The 16,396-nt window shown below is 37.7% G+C and overlaps 1 protein-coding gene across 1 annotated transcript in view; it reads left to right on the plus strand.

Moving 5' to 3' along the window:
- TPRG1 (tumor protein p63 regulated 1) overlaps positions 1-16,396 on the plus strand; it is a 147,140-nt gene that overhangs the window by 33,228 nt on the left and 97,516 nt on the right. The window contains exons 2-3 of the mRNA XM_023214734.1: positions 1,177-1,407; positions 9,136-9,227. Of these exons, the coding sequence (XP_023070502.1) occupies positions 1,186-1,407; positions 9,136-9,227 (314 nt within the window). The 5' untranslated portion in view covers positions 1,177-1,185. The remainder of the gene's footprint in view (positions 1-1,176; positions 1,408-9,135; positions 9,228-16,396) is intronic.

The following is a 16,396-nucleotide window of genomic DNA, read 5'->3' on the forward strand; positions in this document are numbered from 1 at the left end:
TTTTTTCCATTTATAATATATTTGGATATTTTTTGGTGATGGAAATATACAGTCACACTTGTGTTTTACAGTATGGTACAACATATTTTATTTAGTCAACTTCTTACTGATGGATACTTTTTTATTTTTATTTTCTGGTGTTAGACACGATGTTGCATGAATGTCTAATGTTATTTTTATACACAGTGTTCTTCGATGAGATATAAATTGGTTGGTGTATTTTTCTTTTACATAAAACGTGCTATATTTTTCTATTAGATGGGATGTTGTAATGAACAAACTTTGTTGTTGTTGTTTTCTTTTTGAGACAGGGTCTTGCTCTGTTGCCTAGCCTGGAGTGCAGTGGAATAATCTTGGCTCACTGCAACTTCCACTTCCTGTGCTCAGGTGATCCTCCCACCCCATCCTACTGAGCAGCTGGGACTATGGGCACATGACACCATGTCTGGCTAATTTTTGTATTTTTTGTAGACACTGGGTTTCGCCATGTTGCCCAGGCTGGTCTCAAACTCCTGAGCACAAGGGATCTACCAGTCTCAGCCTCTTAGAGTGCTGGGATTACAGGCATGAGCCACCATGCCCAGCTGAAAAACTGTGTGTATGTGTGTGTGTGTGTGTGTGCAGGTGCATGCGTGTGAGTCTTTGGGTATTCATCTAAATTATTTCCTTAGAATAAATTTTTAGAATTCGAATTTTTCAGTTTAAAAACACGTTCAGTTCTAAGTGCTCTTATGCTCTATTATTACCCAAGAAGCACAAAAGAAAATGCATTATCATTGCTTTTAACTCTTAAGCTTTCAGTCTGGTGAATTTTCAACCAAAAATGCTATGCAATTTTGAAGAGAAATTGGTAATTATTTTATACAGCTCTTCTCTTGTTCAGGTTTCTGACTCCTGGGATTAAAGATGAGAAAATGAAACTACTTGCAAACTCCTTTTCTCTGTCCGGAGAGTCTCTCCTTCACTCTTCTGGTAAATGACCTTGCAGGATTATGGATGGTATTTAGAAATCTGTGTTATGAAGCTATATCCACCAATGCCTCTATTTAGTTAACATGACGGGTGTTCTTAAGTTTCAGGAATGCCATTTGCTCATCATATTCTGTTTTGACATAGCTAGGACACAGGTACACAGTTAACATTTTTTCCAATGAGATTTTTCTGCCCTTGTTTTAGGCTGAAGAAATGTCAACAATTGGGAGTTTTGAAGGATTCCAGGCTGTATCCCTGAAGCAAGAGGGAGATGACCAGCCCTCTGAGACTGACCACCTATCGACGGAAGAAGAGGACCCAGGCAAGGACCCGATGCCAAGACAGATTTCAAGGCAGTCAAGTGTGACTGAATCTACTCTTTACCCCAATCCTTATCATCAGCCTTACATCTCACGGAAGTACTTCGCTACACGGGTAAATTTATTGGTTCTCTTAAATACTACATAAAAATTCACCATAAAACATCTTAAGATCCTTCTGTGTATCACATATTTACCGAGCGTATTCACATTTGTTTCATGTAATCGTCATAATAATCATGAAGTAGGTATCCTTATCCCTATTTAAAGATGAAGGATCTGAACTTTAGAGAATTTAAAGATCTATTTTAGATTCCAGAGATAGTATTAAGAAGTATGTCCCCCAGCTTCCTACTTTGGTTCCTCAGTTTGTGTTTATGCTAAACCTGATCTCAAAGAACTAATATTCTGTAAGGAGAGAACCACAGTAGCTAGAATACAAAGCAGTTAACTCGGTGAGGGTATTCATTGTTTGTGTGGAAAAGATATGGATAACGGAGTGGAGAGGGTTGCTAAGAATGCACTGACTCTCTAAGGTTTACAATGGGGTGCTCATATGATGACTTGGGGGGCAGGTAGCTTTAAATCTCAAACCTACAGCTACCATCTGGAGCTGAGCTCTCTTAACTGCACAATGGAGCTGGGAAAGTAGATGGATGGGTAAGTAAGCAGGAGGGAGCTCGTATATCTAGATGTTAAAAAACAATATTTTTAGCTTTTAGCATTTGGATCCAGTGGAGAGTGCTTCATAGGTTTCTAGTACCTTTCCCTCTCGAGCTCTTCCTCCTACTTACAGATCCTCTTTCCAATCCTTCAACATTCCTATTAGCACAGTCATGGTTAGCTTAGGGGCTACGATCAACTGGGGGCAAAATCAGGGAGTTTACACGATGGCAACAGAGAACATCTCATTTTCATGTGACCGTGGGAGATCTCTTTTTGGAAAAAAATGTATTTCAACTCATTCTCATAAAAAATTGGGGGCAGGGTTTTGTGACTTTTCCAAAGCTTTAATTAATAAATCCTGATTTGGTTGCTTTCAAATATATCTTTGGTTTAGGTAAAGTTTTAACTAAAGCAACTTAACGAGTGTGTGTGTGTGTGTGTGTGTGTGTGTGCCTGTGTGAGTCTGTGTTTAAACATTGCATATACTCTTATGTGCAAGATGCTTTAGTAGGTGCTATACTATATGTGTGTTTGTGTGAGTGTTTCTGCATATGTAGAGCATATGGTTTGTTTTCCAAAGTATGTGAACTTTATTCAATATGCAAAGTTAAGCTGTGTGATATAGCTGCAAAGGAAATCAAAGCATCTCTTGGAGTTGTGCTATCTTTGATATTGATGATGTCAGGGTTTGATGATAGAAGAACACAGTGTGATATAGAATAGGAGATTTATTATTGGGAGCTGACTTATTATGAGAGCTGGCTGAGACTATGGAAAATTGTTTTCTCTGAATCTGGTGTTGGGCCTGAAGTTAGAATAGGCCAACCAGTTGGCAGTTGTGAAGAGGAAATAGGGAAAAAGGAATAAGAAAAAAATTGCATGAACAAACTGGAATTTCTGGTGACAACGTTTAACTTATGAGGAAAAACTGGAACCTATGTCTGTCTCCCACCAAGTTTAATCTTGATGATGTGAGGTCACTTTTAGAAGCTAGTGCTTTCATTACTGAGCTACACACTTAGCCAGCCCAGGAAGAGGAAAATCTTAGAAAGAAAGCCTGACTGTGATGGAAGGAGATGCAGGTACAGGGGCTACCCCTTGCCATCAGGTAAACCAGGATATCAGTTGCCATGAACATGAGTTGTCACAGTGCATGGTGACCTGCACTGATCTTCAACGGGGAAAACGACTTATGTTTCAATTCTGCCTTTTGAATATTACACAGGTGTCTATTGTTGGCAGTCCTAATTTGGAAACACACCCAAAAAAGCAATTCTAGAAAATGTAGCTTCAGCTTAGCTAAAGTGACAGAGTCCAAATCCACTACACATGATGATTGTATTGGTGTTGCATCATGTAGCTTATGCAGCAAACACACATCCTTTATCTGTTTGATTCCCCAGAGCAATACTGGGAGGCAGGCAGGAGAGGGCTTACCATCCTTCTTTTAAAGATGAACATATTGAAATTTGAGAAAAATGAAGTGATCTGTCCAAGTCATATAATGTTTATGAAAGAGCTGCAGCTAGATTCCGGGTCTTGATTCTGGATCTTCTTTCTCCAAGTCCAACACTCTCCTAACCATGTACAATAGAATTTATGGCTCCTTTACAAGTGTTTTCAATGACTGATTCCAATCAATTCGAAGAATATCTATTAGGTGTATCAAAAACAATCTTAAGTTCTCAAAAGCTTGAGAGGGAAAATCTTCTAATTATTAGTGAATCGAAAGTAAATCTGAAGACTCTGGGGACCAATAGGGAAATTTTCCAAGGTACTCAGCATTTGCCCTCCTTCAGACCAACAGACATAATATGAAGAGCTCTTATTGCCATGTGAGTAAAATAAATGTGCATTCACACAAGGGAGAACAATGGAAATACAACTGTTGGCTTAACTGAAATTTATAACGATAAACTTAAAAAAAAAATCCAGCTTTACTAGCTTATAAACCACAAGTCTGCTGATGGGTGGTAGTTGAAAAAAACTGGAGAGAAATGTGTGTGTGTGTGAGAGGGGGCGGGGTATTGTATGTATATGCATGTATTTCCTCATCTACAAAGTATAGATAAAACACCAGTTTTATATAGAAATTTAAATAAGCTAACTTTGTAAAAGTTCTTAGTAGAGTGCATAACACATCTATCAATATTTTATAAATGGCATCTCATTGTTGTTATAAATGCTTTCTCTTTTTTCTTGACTTTACATCCACTTTTCTGTAATTGGTCATAGGAAACAACATTAAGATGCCCACGACCTCTTCATGATCTTCAGGGTAAGATACAAATGTAGACATATAGGGTCTGTAGCAGTAAAAAGGAAGCTAATTCATTTTCTCAAGGGATAATTCAATAAGATCAAGAGTCTCAAAGATTCAAATCTAAGAAAAAGTCATGATAAAATATGACTTCTTAAAGCTGAAATGAGATCTACAGATGATATAGTCATATGCTTCTCAATCTTTACCATGCAAAACATTATATTCTGGGTTTCTACAAAGTCTTTGGTGATACTGATGCTCTCTGTCCTGAGACCACATTTTGAGCACCAGTGAGCTAATCAACACACTTGTTCTCAAAGGAAAATAAGGCCCAGAGAAGGGGGAGTTGCTTGCTCAATGTCACAGTAGTTAGTGACCACTGACTTGCCCAAGAGGGTAGCAAGTGGCAAAGCTAGGGCTCAAACTAGTTTCCCAATTTATAATTAGATTCAATTAAAAAGAAATCAACTTCTCATGGAGTAAGAATTTAAACTATGTATGTTGTACATTCAGAAGGGCAGTCATTGAGTAGAGGAATTACTTGGTCAGGTATTTCATATTATTAAAATCTTTTAAAATTATTGCACAGGAGGTGGTTTATTGAAGAAAAATTAGAAAATGTAAATAAGCAAAGTAAAATAAAGATTATCATTGCCCAAATTTAACCAAAATGTATTACATCTGCTCTTATATATTTAGGTGCATATTCTTTTTTTCTTTCACTTATATATACACAATTTCTTGTGTAAAAATGGGATTATATGCCAACTATTATTTCCCATTTCAATAACATACTTCCATAATACAATTTTTAATAGTTTCATAATATCCAACTATGGGAATATACTACAATTTATTTAACTTTTGTTGTATATATAGGTTTCTTCCTGTCTAAATTTTTTAAGCTAGAAAGGAAAGTTACTCACTGGCTCCCTGTGGCAGGATAGTGCTCAGTTTCTCCAGTGCTAGGAGTAAACAGCCAATGCCATAATCAGAAAGAAGCTCAATTATATGAATTACAAATTAGATTTACAAAGAGGTGACTGACACATAAATTAACTATTGACCAACAAGTCAATTTTAACATCATAACCTCATATATGAGAACACATCTCTCAATACTGGATCATAAAAACAAGTATATCTGGCCCCTTAAACCTCCTGTATCCTTTATGGGTCACTCTGGGATGTTACTTCCTTTCCTCAGGCTTCCAACCTATTATCTATTTTCTGAAACTGTGTGCCTCTGACTTAGCTTAGGAGCTCCCACTAGAAGGGTCTTAAGGAATATTGAATCCAAACTTTGATGCACACAAATGAGGTATGACTTGGTGCCAAGGTCAACCAGCAACCTCTGGGCCATGCAAGAACCAGAAGACAGGCCTGGAACCCAGAACTCTCGATGCTTTCTACCGCAGCCCACTGCCTCTGACTTTGGAAAATGAATGAAAGGTCACAGAAACAAAGATCCAAACCACTTGCCATCAGTCTGCTTGGATAACCTTTTCCTTTGGTTTTAGTTCATCTGCTATTATTGCTTAGACATAGCTAAAACAGGCCCAGTGGCTTCTCTGAACAAAAGTACCCCTCAAGACTAATAACTAGAGGTATATTATGATAATCTTCTTGGTTGTGGAGACTGATATTCAAAAGCAACTTCTTATGAAAGGAACAATACTTAGTCCACATGGGGAAAGATATTTTTAAACTCTCTGTAGGCCTCTATATTTGCAGATACCTTATCAGAAAGTTGAAAGCGATTTGGGATGGGGAATTATCTCTAAATTTATACTCGAGAATGTAAATTACATACAAACTAATGGGACTGAAACTATTTGATCTTTTAATATTTAATTAACGGTTCCCCGTGGCGTTTTTATAGTCTGTGTTCTATTGTGAGCAACGAGACTTTAATAAGCAGGTTCAGGACTTCCCATTGTGTAGCAAGATGTCATAGATTCCATGACACTAATTTGGCTTTCATACTCTCTCTGTTTCCCTCTTCTCTTGCTATAGGGTTCCCTGTGTCTTGCTCTCACATTGAGAACAAATAAATATATTGGTTGTGTTATTGCCGGTGTGGGCTTCTTTCTGGTGTAGAAAATAGTCACCTCACTGGGCAAAAGGTTTCTTGACTCCCTCCAACCCTGAAATCCTGTGAAGATTATTAAAACATAATTTATTTTTCTTTATGAGAACAGAGGACTAACCACAATGAGATACGATACATTCCCTTCATTTTCAGGTAAAGACAAATTTGCTTTGACTTTAAAAATCACATCTGATTTAGAGCTGATTTTCTTACTTTGTGTGTTCATTGCAAAGTGACTCCAGTCTGGACATGACAAGAGGGACCCAAGTGTCTGAGTCTGCACAGACATTCTTTTCTATACCACTGCTGTTTAGCTAAGGAGCTCATTACATGGGGAAAAATTAGCACAGACATGGACATCGTTTGTGTGACAACTGGCCTCAGGCTAGTCTAGCTCAAGGAAATGTAAGGAAACAAACACATATGTTTTCAGAATTCCCCCAGTAGGTTTGCTTTAACTAAAACTATTCAGTGCTAGACTATAAAAGACAATATTGCCTGTTACGTTGTGTCGGATGATGTGTACATATTATTCCACCATATTTCCCTGTTTGTCTTAGGCCGCATGATGTCTCAGAGCTGATTATTCAATCACAGTAAACATTTGATCCCCAAATTCTGGTATAACTATTTTCCTTCTATATAATGTCAGCCATAATGGGAATGATGATAAAGATTTTTATCAATCAGTATTTATCATTTTATATATAATAATATTATATATAGTGTTTTGTAGCATGACTCAGTTACAGTTATTATCTTATCCATCTAATAAATGAGCAACCTGATGTGTAGAATGACAAAATGGTGTATAGTGGATCCTCATAAGAAAGGCTGAGATTTAAACTTTAATGTCCCAGACACAAGTCAATGTATTTACACTTTTATATTTGGCACTGAATGACTAAAGTTAACTTATTATAGTAACTATAATAGTAAGATGGGGGAGAGTACAATTCTGTATCTGGGTATATTTTCCTTCTGTGTTCTATAAGGGCTTGATCTACATTTTTACCAAAGATAAGAACTGCACAGTGAGAAGATTGATAGAACTCCAGAGGCTACCAATTCATTCTGTAAAGAACATGCTTTATTTTTTGTGTCTAACTTTTGAAAAGGTATACAGCAAAACATCACCTTCATCTTCTATCTTTATCACATTCTTTGCGAACCATAGGGAACCAATGTTAATAGTTTCTATATATCCTTCAAGAGTTACTTTAGGCATAGAGAAGCACATACAAATATTTGTTTTTATTCCCTCTCCTCCTTTTTATACAGAAAATGGCATATTTTACCATCTTTTCTGATCATTTTTTTCTTTCATTTGATAATACATTAAAAAATCTTTCCATATGAACACAATTGTCTTCACACCTTTAATAACTTCATCATATTGCATTGTATGAATGTATCCTATAATATATATCCATAGTTCTTTATTGAGAGATGTTTGTGGTTTTTTTTCCAGAAATTTTTGCTATCCAAAAACAAGGCTGCAAAGAACACTTTATAGATATGTCATTTTGTATATATGCAAAAATTTCTTTAGTATAATTTCACAGAAGTAAAAATCTGGATCAAAGGATAGATCATTTTCCATTTTGATAGGCTTTGCCAATTATTTTCCATAAGCGAGGCAAATAAGGTTTTAAAAATTCTACATGATTATATTCATCTTCACATATCTTTGGCAAAGTGCCTGGCATAAAAGCATTCAATAAAATGCTTATTTTAGGATTATTTCATTACTCTTTAACTCTACTTAACAATTTTTTCTTCTGAAAAATATTAGTCTCACTACTAAGTTATATTTGTTGAGACCAAAATTATGTGAATACAAGGAAGAGAGACCCCAAAAAATACCCATGTTGAGTCATCAAAGGAAGTATTATTTTTGAGAGGACAAGTGGGACTGGAAGAGTCAGACTGCATCACAGGGAGCAGAGGTTGAGTGTAGGGAAAATTGTCATAGAATCATAGGCAACTCCCCTCCAGAGTCATCTAGCCCTGCCAGTGGGGTCACTGGAGGTGGCTGATGTTGGCACAACCTTCTCTGTCGAAGTACCTTTGAGCAGTGGTTCTCTTAGTGCAGCCTTCACACCATGAGTGGCTCCCAAGGACTTGTTAGAAATACAAACTCTCAGGTCCCACCCTGGTCCAGCAGAATAAAAATCTCTGGGTATAGTACCAGAAATTTATGTTTTAACACATACTTTAGGTGATTCTGATGGGCATTGAAATTTAAGCGTCATTGAGCTAGAGAGTCTATGAACTTGCTAGAACAGATGGCAATCAATCTTTAAGCTAAGGCTGGGCCTATAAGTAGGAACACCTGTTCGGGGAAGGCTGCGGAAAATAAGGTGAGGAGACAGACCGAGTTTATCTCCCTGAGTCAGCTAAAATTTATTATCAGAGCGTTGCAAGAAGGTTATTTTGTATTTTATTGACATGTGCTCTAGGAAGAGAAAAAAGGTTTAATTTTAAAATGTACAGATTCCTAAAGGCTTTGAACGTTGTAATGCTTGTTTGGGAAAACTGTTCCTCTGAAAGTGGCTGTCTTCATTTATATAATAAAATCTGAGTAAGATTATAGAAGATGGGGCCTAGACCACTTTTTCTCCACCCAAGGAGAAAAGCTTGCTAGAGTTCACGACTAAGTTCTCTGGAAGGCAGTTAGGCATACGGGCATACAGGCAACTGAATAAACTATATCCTTTGTGACCAGCTTTTCCGAGAAGTTGTTGGAATAGACTAACTAATCGTAAGAGCAAAATGGGCTAAGTCTGCTCTAAACTAGGTATTTTCTTCTTTCCATCTAGCCGGGGGCCATTGAGACTGCCATGGAAGACTTGAAAGGTCACGTAGCTGAGACTTCTGGAGAGACCATTCAAGGCTTCTGGCTCTTGACAAAGTGAGTAGTTACAGCTGAGTGAAGGGCCGTGGAAATACAGCGTTTTCCCTGACATCACTGTAACAGAATAGGAGATGAACCTGTGGTAGAATTTGTCTGGTTGCTACATAAGATAAATGATTGAATTATCAGGTTAGTCACATTTTCTGGCATTCCATGGGGATGGTATGACCAGATATGACTCCTATGTATGACCAGATGATATGACTCCTATAACTGTTTTCTGGGCTGGTCCCCTCACTCAACCATCACTACGGCTACCTTAGGTCAGGCCTGTATCACCACTCTCAAAGACTGTTATATTGGCTTCCTAATTCTCTCATTCTAATCTCTCTTATTTAAAATCACTCCCCCCATAAACACATTGAACTACTACTCATCTCATTTTAGGTGTCACAGAAAGTAAGTCTGGGAAAGAAGATAAAATCAACATAGACACTTTGAATTTGATCTTATATACAATCGTATGAACAGGAAAACCAGGGAAATCATGAAGCTAGCTAAGACAGGTGCATTTCCAGAGTTAGAATAAAAACCAAGTCTAACATTCAAGCCCTTATTGCTTCAATAACTGCCTGCATTTCCCCCAAAGATTACCTTATCCATAAGAGCTTTGACTGCAGATACCACCACAAAGATGGTTACATTTCTAGCCTTCCCAGAAATTATATTGTTTGTGTGACCATCTCTTTACCTGCCAAGTAAATATTAGCAATACCATGGTCTTTATAATAATAAGTAAAATACCCCCATAATAAGAGAAAAAGGCAATTATTTTTTACTACAGAAGACTTAATATTAAACAGATAATTTGATTAGACCACCCAGTTCAGAAACTTGATTAATTTAGTAAGTTCTGTTTTCTGGCTTGGTAACTTTTTTTGTTTGTTTGTTTGAGATGGAGTCTTGCTTTGTCACCCAGGCTGGTGTGCAGTGGTGCGATCTCTGCTCACTGCAAGCTGCGCCTCCCGGGTTCATGCCATTCTCCTGCCTCAGCCTCCCGAGTAGCTGGGACTACAGGCGCCCGCCACCGCGCCCGCCCGGCTGCTTTGTTGTATTTTTAGTAGAGATGGGGTTTCGCCGTGTTAGCCAGGATGGTCTCGATCTCCTGACCTCGTGATCCGCCTGCCTTAGCCTCCCAAAGTGCTGGGATTACAGGCGTGAGCCCCGGCGCCCAGCCCTGGCTTGGTAACTTGATCACAAAAGGGTTCAGCAGAGAGGCTCAGTGATTCCTATGCCTTAAGCAAATAATCATTAATCTTTAACTCCTGGGCAGGATGTCTTGTTAGACTAAGTTTCAGGAGGGCAACACTTGAATGTTTTACCATCCAGGCCAGCAGAACAAATTTTTCAATCAGTGGGAAGTAGCACCATTATCACCTGTGAGTTCATCTGACTGATCACCATTTTATACTACTGTTCCAAATGCGTTCCAGGCATTAAGTACAAATGAACTCTTAGACACCAACCTATCTGTCAGGTTTGGGTTTTTGTTTCTTCACGCATAAAATGGAGATAATAGTATGTATCTGAAGAATTCTTGAGAGGACCAAGTGAGATAACATTGGTGAATTAGCAAAACGCCCAGCACATGGACTTTCAATAGCAGTTAGTGCCCCTCTTAGTTCACAAGTAATAACTATTAGTAAGAGGCTCTTTTTCATAGCATCCGCCTTCATTTCTATCCTATCCATCTCTGTCATTTCTAGGTTACCGCTAATGAAAAGAAAACTCTGTAATTCAGGCTTTTTCCTAATTCACTCTTACCAACACTCATTTCATTTCCCACTCCCCACTTTCCATCCAGAGTGAAATTTCACTTCTGCAAATGAATAGTCGGCCTTGATAGGTGTCAACATAGATTTTGGAGATCCCATCAGTAGTAAACACTTAACTAATTTGTTTCTAGACTGCAACTCCCTTACAAGAAAGAATACATAAATGCGGTATTTCTAAATCTAGTCAGGGCTGTTGTTGAGTTCTCAGATAACAGAACTGGTAATTTCTTTAATATTGCACATTTTAATTAGTTTTATTTATATAGAAATATGCTTTTTTGTTTGCTTGATTATTTTTATTCAGTGATGATAAAGATGTGTCGACATAAATTGTCCAAAGCTAAGTCAGACTGTATGAACTGTATTGAAGCTTAGCACTACAATTCTGCATGCTTGATTTAACATCAACTACAATGATTGGTAACACCAGTAGTTTTCAGGAAAATATGAACAGCTGTCCCCCAAAGACCCAAACTTTGAACCCAGCTTGAACCTAGTAGGAAGCTCAAAGGTTGGTAAGGCCTATCTAGAAACTCATTGTACATTTCTCTTTTGTTTTGTGGTAGGTATTTAAATTAACTACAACAGTGAGGGATGAGTCCTGCACACATGCAGTTTCTTACTGTCATGTTTGCTTGTTTGCTTGCAGACTTTCTTCCTTTGCACTTTGGAACCCATCCATCTCCTTTAAATCGTAGTTCCTTGGTGTTCTTTTTGGTCTTCTCTCTGCCAAAATCCTTTACCTCCTCTTCCCCATTAAAACCTACTTTCCGGAAAAGTTCTGATTTCAGTCATTTCTGCCATAGTGAGAATTTGACACTTTATTTTCTTTGCTTCGTGGGTTCCGAGATGCGTTATGCAATTGAAAGAGCTGCTAGTTGTAAAGACGGTGGTTCAGGCATCTGGTCCAAATAAATAAGGTTCCTAGTCTAGCCACTGTTACTTTTCAAGCAGAAAAATGAGAAAAAATAATTGTCAAAAAGAGGAGCATTCATGGAGGATTTAAATGGCCTTTCATATTTAAGCCTTTTTGTTTGTTTGTTTGAAAATTCTAGCACACCAAGGTAGGGAAAAGCAAAAACAACAACAATGAGAACACATAAACAAAAATCCCAACTCCCCCAACAGCAACCACAAAACAAAAAAACTAAACAAAATAAACAAACATGCAGGCCCAGAAAGGTGAGAGCTTGCAATTACTCCTGGCTCCTTTTTATAATGGAATGAGACCCATTTATTTAGTTCTTATGAATTATAGGAGCTGTAATGTGGACCAACTGCCCTAGCCTCACCAACCACACAAGATTCTCTTTTATGTATGACAAAAATGACTGAGCTTCATGCACATTAACTTTTAGCTCATTCCATGGAGATGGGACCCTCCTGGCTGCTTGTCTAGCAACCTGGCTGCCTGTCTAGCATGTCTGGCTTTGGAACAAGGATTCCCATTTCAGAATGATGAGAGTAAAAACCCTTTTACTGTGTATAGCACATTATAAATTATTTTCACATCTGTGGACTCATGTTAGCTTCACAACAACTTTATTGATTTTATGATTCCCATTTTATAAATGAGGAATGTGGGCTGAAGAACATGAAGTGCCCAAATGAGGAACGTGTAAGTGATAGAGCAAGGAAAATAGACTGCACCCCTGCATTGGCCTTGAGGCTGATTGGGTTCTAATTATTCGCAAAGATGCAGGGGTGAGTTGACTGATGAACTCAGCTCAATCTTTAGTCATGTTTGATCAGACTCCTTTGATCAGAAATAGTTTGATGTAGGAGGGCAAGGTGGGAATTGTCAAGAGAAGAGACTGGAAAAGAGCCTAAAGGCCTTTGCATCCTGTTAAAGAACTTAGATTCTATCCCATATGTGATGGGGAGGCACTGAAGGGTTGAGAAAGTACAATCAATTTCCGTTTTATAAAGATCACTATCGGCCCTCAACCTTTCATCTAAAATTGTTGGGACTAGATGTGAATCAGAAATGAGAATTTTTCAGATTTTACAAGAATAAAACAATGCATATGTTGTTTATTTTACTAACATTAAGTTGGTAAAGTCATTTTCCAAGAAGTGGTACTCAAATTAATTCAGGTAAGCTGCTTTGTGATTCTCTAAATTGACAGGGACATATTATTCAATAAAATCAGAAAAACAAGTTTGCAGGCACTTGGGAAGAGAACACAAAGAGAATAAACAGAGAGTCCAAGAGGGGCACTGGAAAGATGCAGCCCTAAACTTCAGCTAGATCCCAGTTTAGCTGACATCATTAAGAGAATTCTAATGAATCTCCAATTGGGATTCAGGCCTCCAGCCCAGCTCATCCAGGAGTGTTATATAGAGCTACAAAGGCAGGATAGTATTTATTTCCACCTTGCAGTTTCCTATTACCGTTTTATTGGCCCTTCTGAAACAAAACGATTATTTTAAAAATTATGTGTATGCGTTTGGAACTGATCCATTAAGCCGGCACCAAGGAGAACGTCTTGACACTCTATGGAATCTCAAAAAGTATGATATGATGGCAATAAAGTGGCTCTTCAGCAGAATGTGTTTGAGGTGTCTTTGTCTACAATGGTTAAAGAGACAGGAGGAAACAGCGCCTTCCTCCACACACGTTAGTGTGAAGTGGTCGTGTTGGATTGTTGTTCTTATTCTTCTTATTCCTCATTGAGAGTAGTTGCCTAAGATATCTAAGAACCGGTAATTCTTGCTCTTCATCTTTGTAAAAGATACTGAAAATATGTTTCATTATTCCCCCAAGTCCACCTGGTGTCTATCCCAGGGCTTCAGTGTAATTAATATGTGAAATCAGACTGTCTATGCGTAACATATAGACAGTAGAATCAAAGTGAAGTTGAAGAGTCAGCCAGGGGTCATAGAGAAAGCACTGAATTCAGAATCAGAAGGTTTGGCTTTGAATCCTGGATCTACTACTTACTATCAGTAAAGCTGGGTGAACTTGGATAGGATTTGTCTTTTTAATATTTTTAATTGGTGAATTTGTTTTAATATGTCCTTTTTTGCTTTAATGTTCGATTTCATATGTCCTTGTTTTAATAGTTTTTCCTCTGTTGTGCAAAGATTCCCCATGTAATAGGTCCTTTAGTTCATTAGATATTTACTATTCTTGAAAGAAGCACATCCACTTTTAATTTTTGAGATATATATATATATATTATTCCAGCTTATATTTATAAATTCTTGCCAAAAATTGTTACATATTAATAATGACATTTATCGAGCACTTAAAATGCACCAAATGTTTTGATGTCCATGCATTTGCTATTATGAGAACAAATGCATATAATTATTTTTAACTTTTAAGTTCAGGGGTACAAGTGCAGGTTTGTTACATAGGTAAACTTGTGTCATGGGGGTTTGTTGTACAGATTATTTCATCACCCAGGTATTAAGCCCAGTACTCATTAGTCATTTTTCCTGATCCTTTCCCTCCCCCGACCTTCTACCTTCTGGTAGGCCCCAGTGTGTGTTGTTCCCCCTATGTGTCCATGTGTTCTCATCATGTAGCTCCCACTTATAAGTGAGAACATGGGGTATTTGGTTTTCTGTTCCTGTGTTAGTGTGCTAAGGATAATGACCTCCAAATCCAACTCCATCTGTGTCCCTGCAAAGGACATGATCTCATTCTTTTTTATGGCTGCATAGTATTCCTTGGTATGTGTGTACCACATTTTCTTTATCCAGTCTATTATTAATGGACATTTAGGTTGATTCTATCTCTTTGCTATTGTGAAAAGTGCAAATGTATATAATTTTTATGATCTTCTCTAAATAGAACTTCTCTTAGTTTTTTCCTTATATTTTTCCTGATTACCATGTAGTTTTTATAAAGTTACTCAATCATCCACCTATTATCAGACAATTACTGTCCAAACTGTCAATGACACACAAATATAAGGGTTTATTATTATTCTTTCAAAACTGAATCTCCAAGTAGGAAATATCTATCAGTGGGGCAGAGTAAGACTTTATGATTGGAAAGATAAATGAAACTATATGAAGCATCCCCATTTATTTTTGGCTATTTCTACAATAATAATATTTCTATAGCACTTTATAGTTTAAAAAGTCTCTTCATTTCGATTAATCTTCACAGTAATAGTCTGAGGTAGGAAACATTACCTTCAGTTTATAAATGAGAGAATCTAGGCTCAGAAGAGTAACACAGCTCTAAAGTTGCAGGAATAAGGTTCCAATCTGGTACGTTGCCTTCACTTTTGCCATAATAGCCTTTCCACTGTTGTGCAAAGATTCCACATGTGCCTCGGTATTATATTGTAATCTTCGATGGATAAGGGCTGCCTCTTTCATATTTGGCATTCCCTGAAGAGCATACTGACTGGATCTCCGCTGCAAAAACTTATTTGAAAAACAGAGAATGCTGTTTATTGGATTTGGTGCAGTAAGTGGAAGTGTGAAGGGCATCTGTGCTTAATTTAGAAAGATTCTGTGGAAGAAAGGTCCCTATTAGATCTTTAAATAAAGAGAAGGGCAGCCTGGGAGACAAAGGAACATTGAAGAATAGGTGATCAGGGACTGTTTTCCAGGCACAGGGCTGCCTCTTTTAAGTATCCTGGTCCCCAAAGCGACCCTGTGTGTGATCGCTTTCACACCTACGATCCTATGCAATTCTCAAACAGACCCATGGGAGCAGGCAGGGAGGAACTATTGGCTTTATTTTACGGATGAAGAAACCCAGAGATTAAATGACCTGTCGAAGGGCAACCACTTATTAAGGGTCACAGGAGGGCTTGACTTCATGACACCTCTCTCCCAGGCTAGCTGTCTTCTCATTACACTGCTCTTGCTGCCTTTGTGATTTTTTTTTCATCTCCCAATACAGTGATCACTGCAGTTCAAATTGGTTACATAATCTTTGTTCCTGTGTCTGTTTTCTTTGTTGACTGTCTTTTTTTTTTTTTTGCGGGGAAGAGGATCGGGTTCATTGGGCAGGTTCAGGGACCTTTTCCTCTCCAGATCTTTCTCTGGTTTTTGCTGTTCATTTGACTTTATTTAGTCTTTGACCAGGAAAAACAAAAAAGTTAAATGCCTGTCAGGGATGGTGAGCAATGCTGATGAACTAAAGCCAGTCACACTTTTACCTTGTCACAGTCTCATTATGTTATCAGGATTGCTAAACTAATTATATAATAAAAACACTACTACCAATAATTAAAAAGCAAAAAGATAAAAAAAACCTGGAAATCAGGGTATTTCTAATCCTTATTAAATCATAAGGAACCGAATGATAAAAGTCCTATGGAAATTACCATTTCTGAATTGCATCTTCTACTTAACCCCATGGATTTTTGTATACGCTCATCTAGTCTAGACCCCTCCTACTCAAAGTGTGGTCCTGAATTC

Source organism: Piliocolobus tephrosceles, chromosome 2 (assembly GCF_002776525.5).
Source record: "Piliocolobus tephrosceles isolate RC106 chromosome 2, ASM277652v3, whole genome shotgun sequence".
Classification (NCBI taxonomy): domain Eukaryota; kingdom Metazoa; phylum Chordata; class Mammalia; order Primates; family Cercopithecidae; genus Piliocolobus; species Piliocolobus tephrosceles.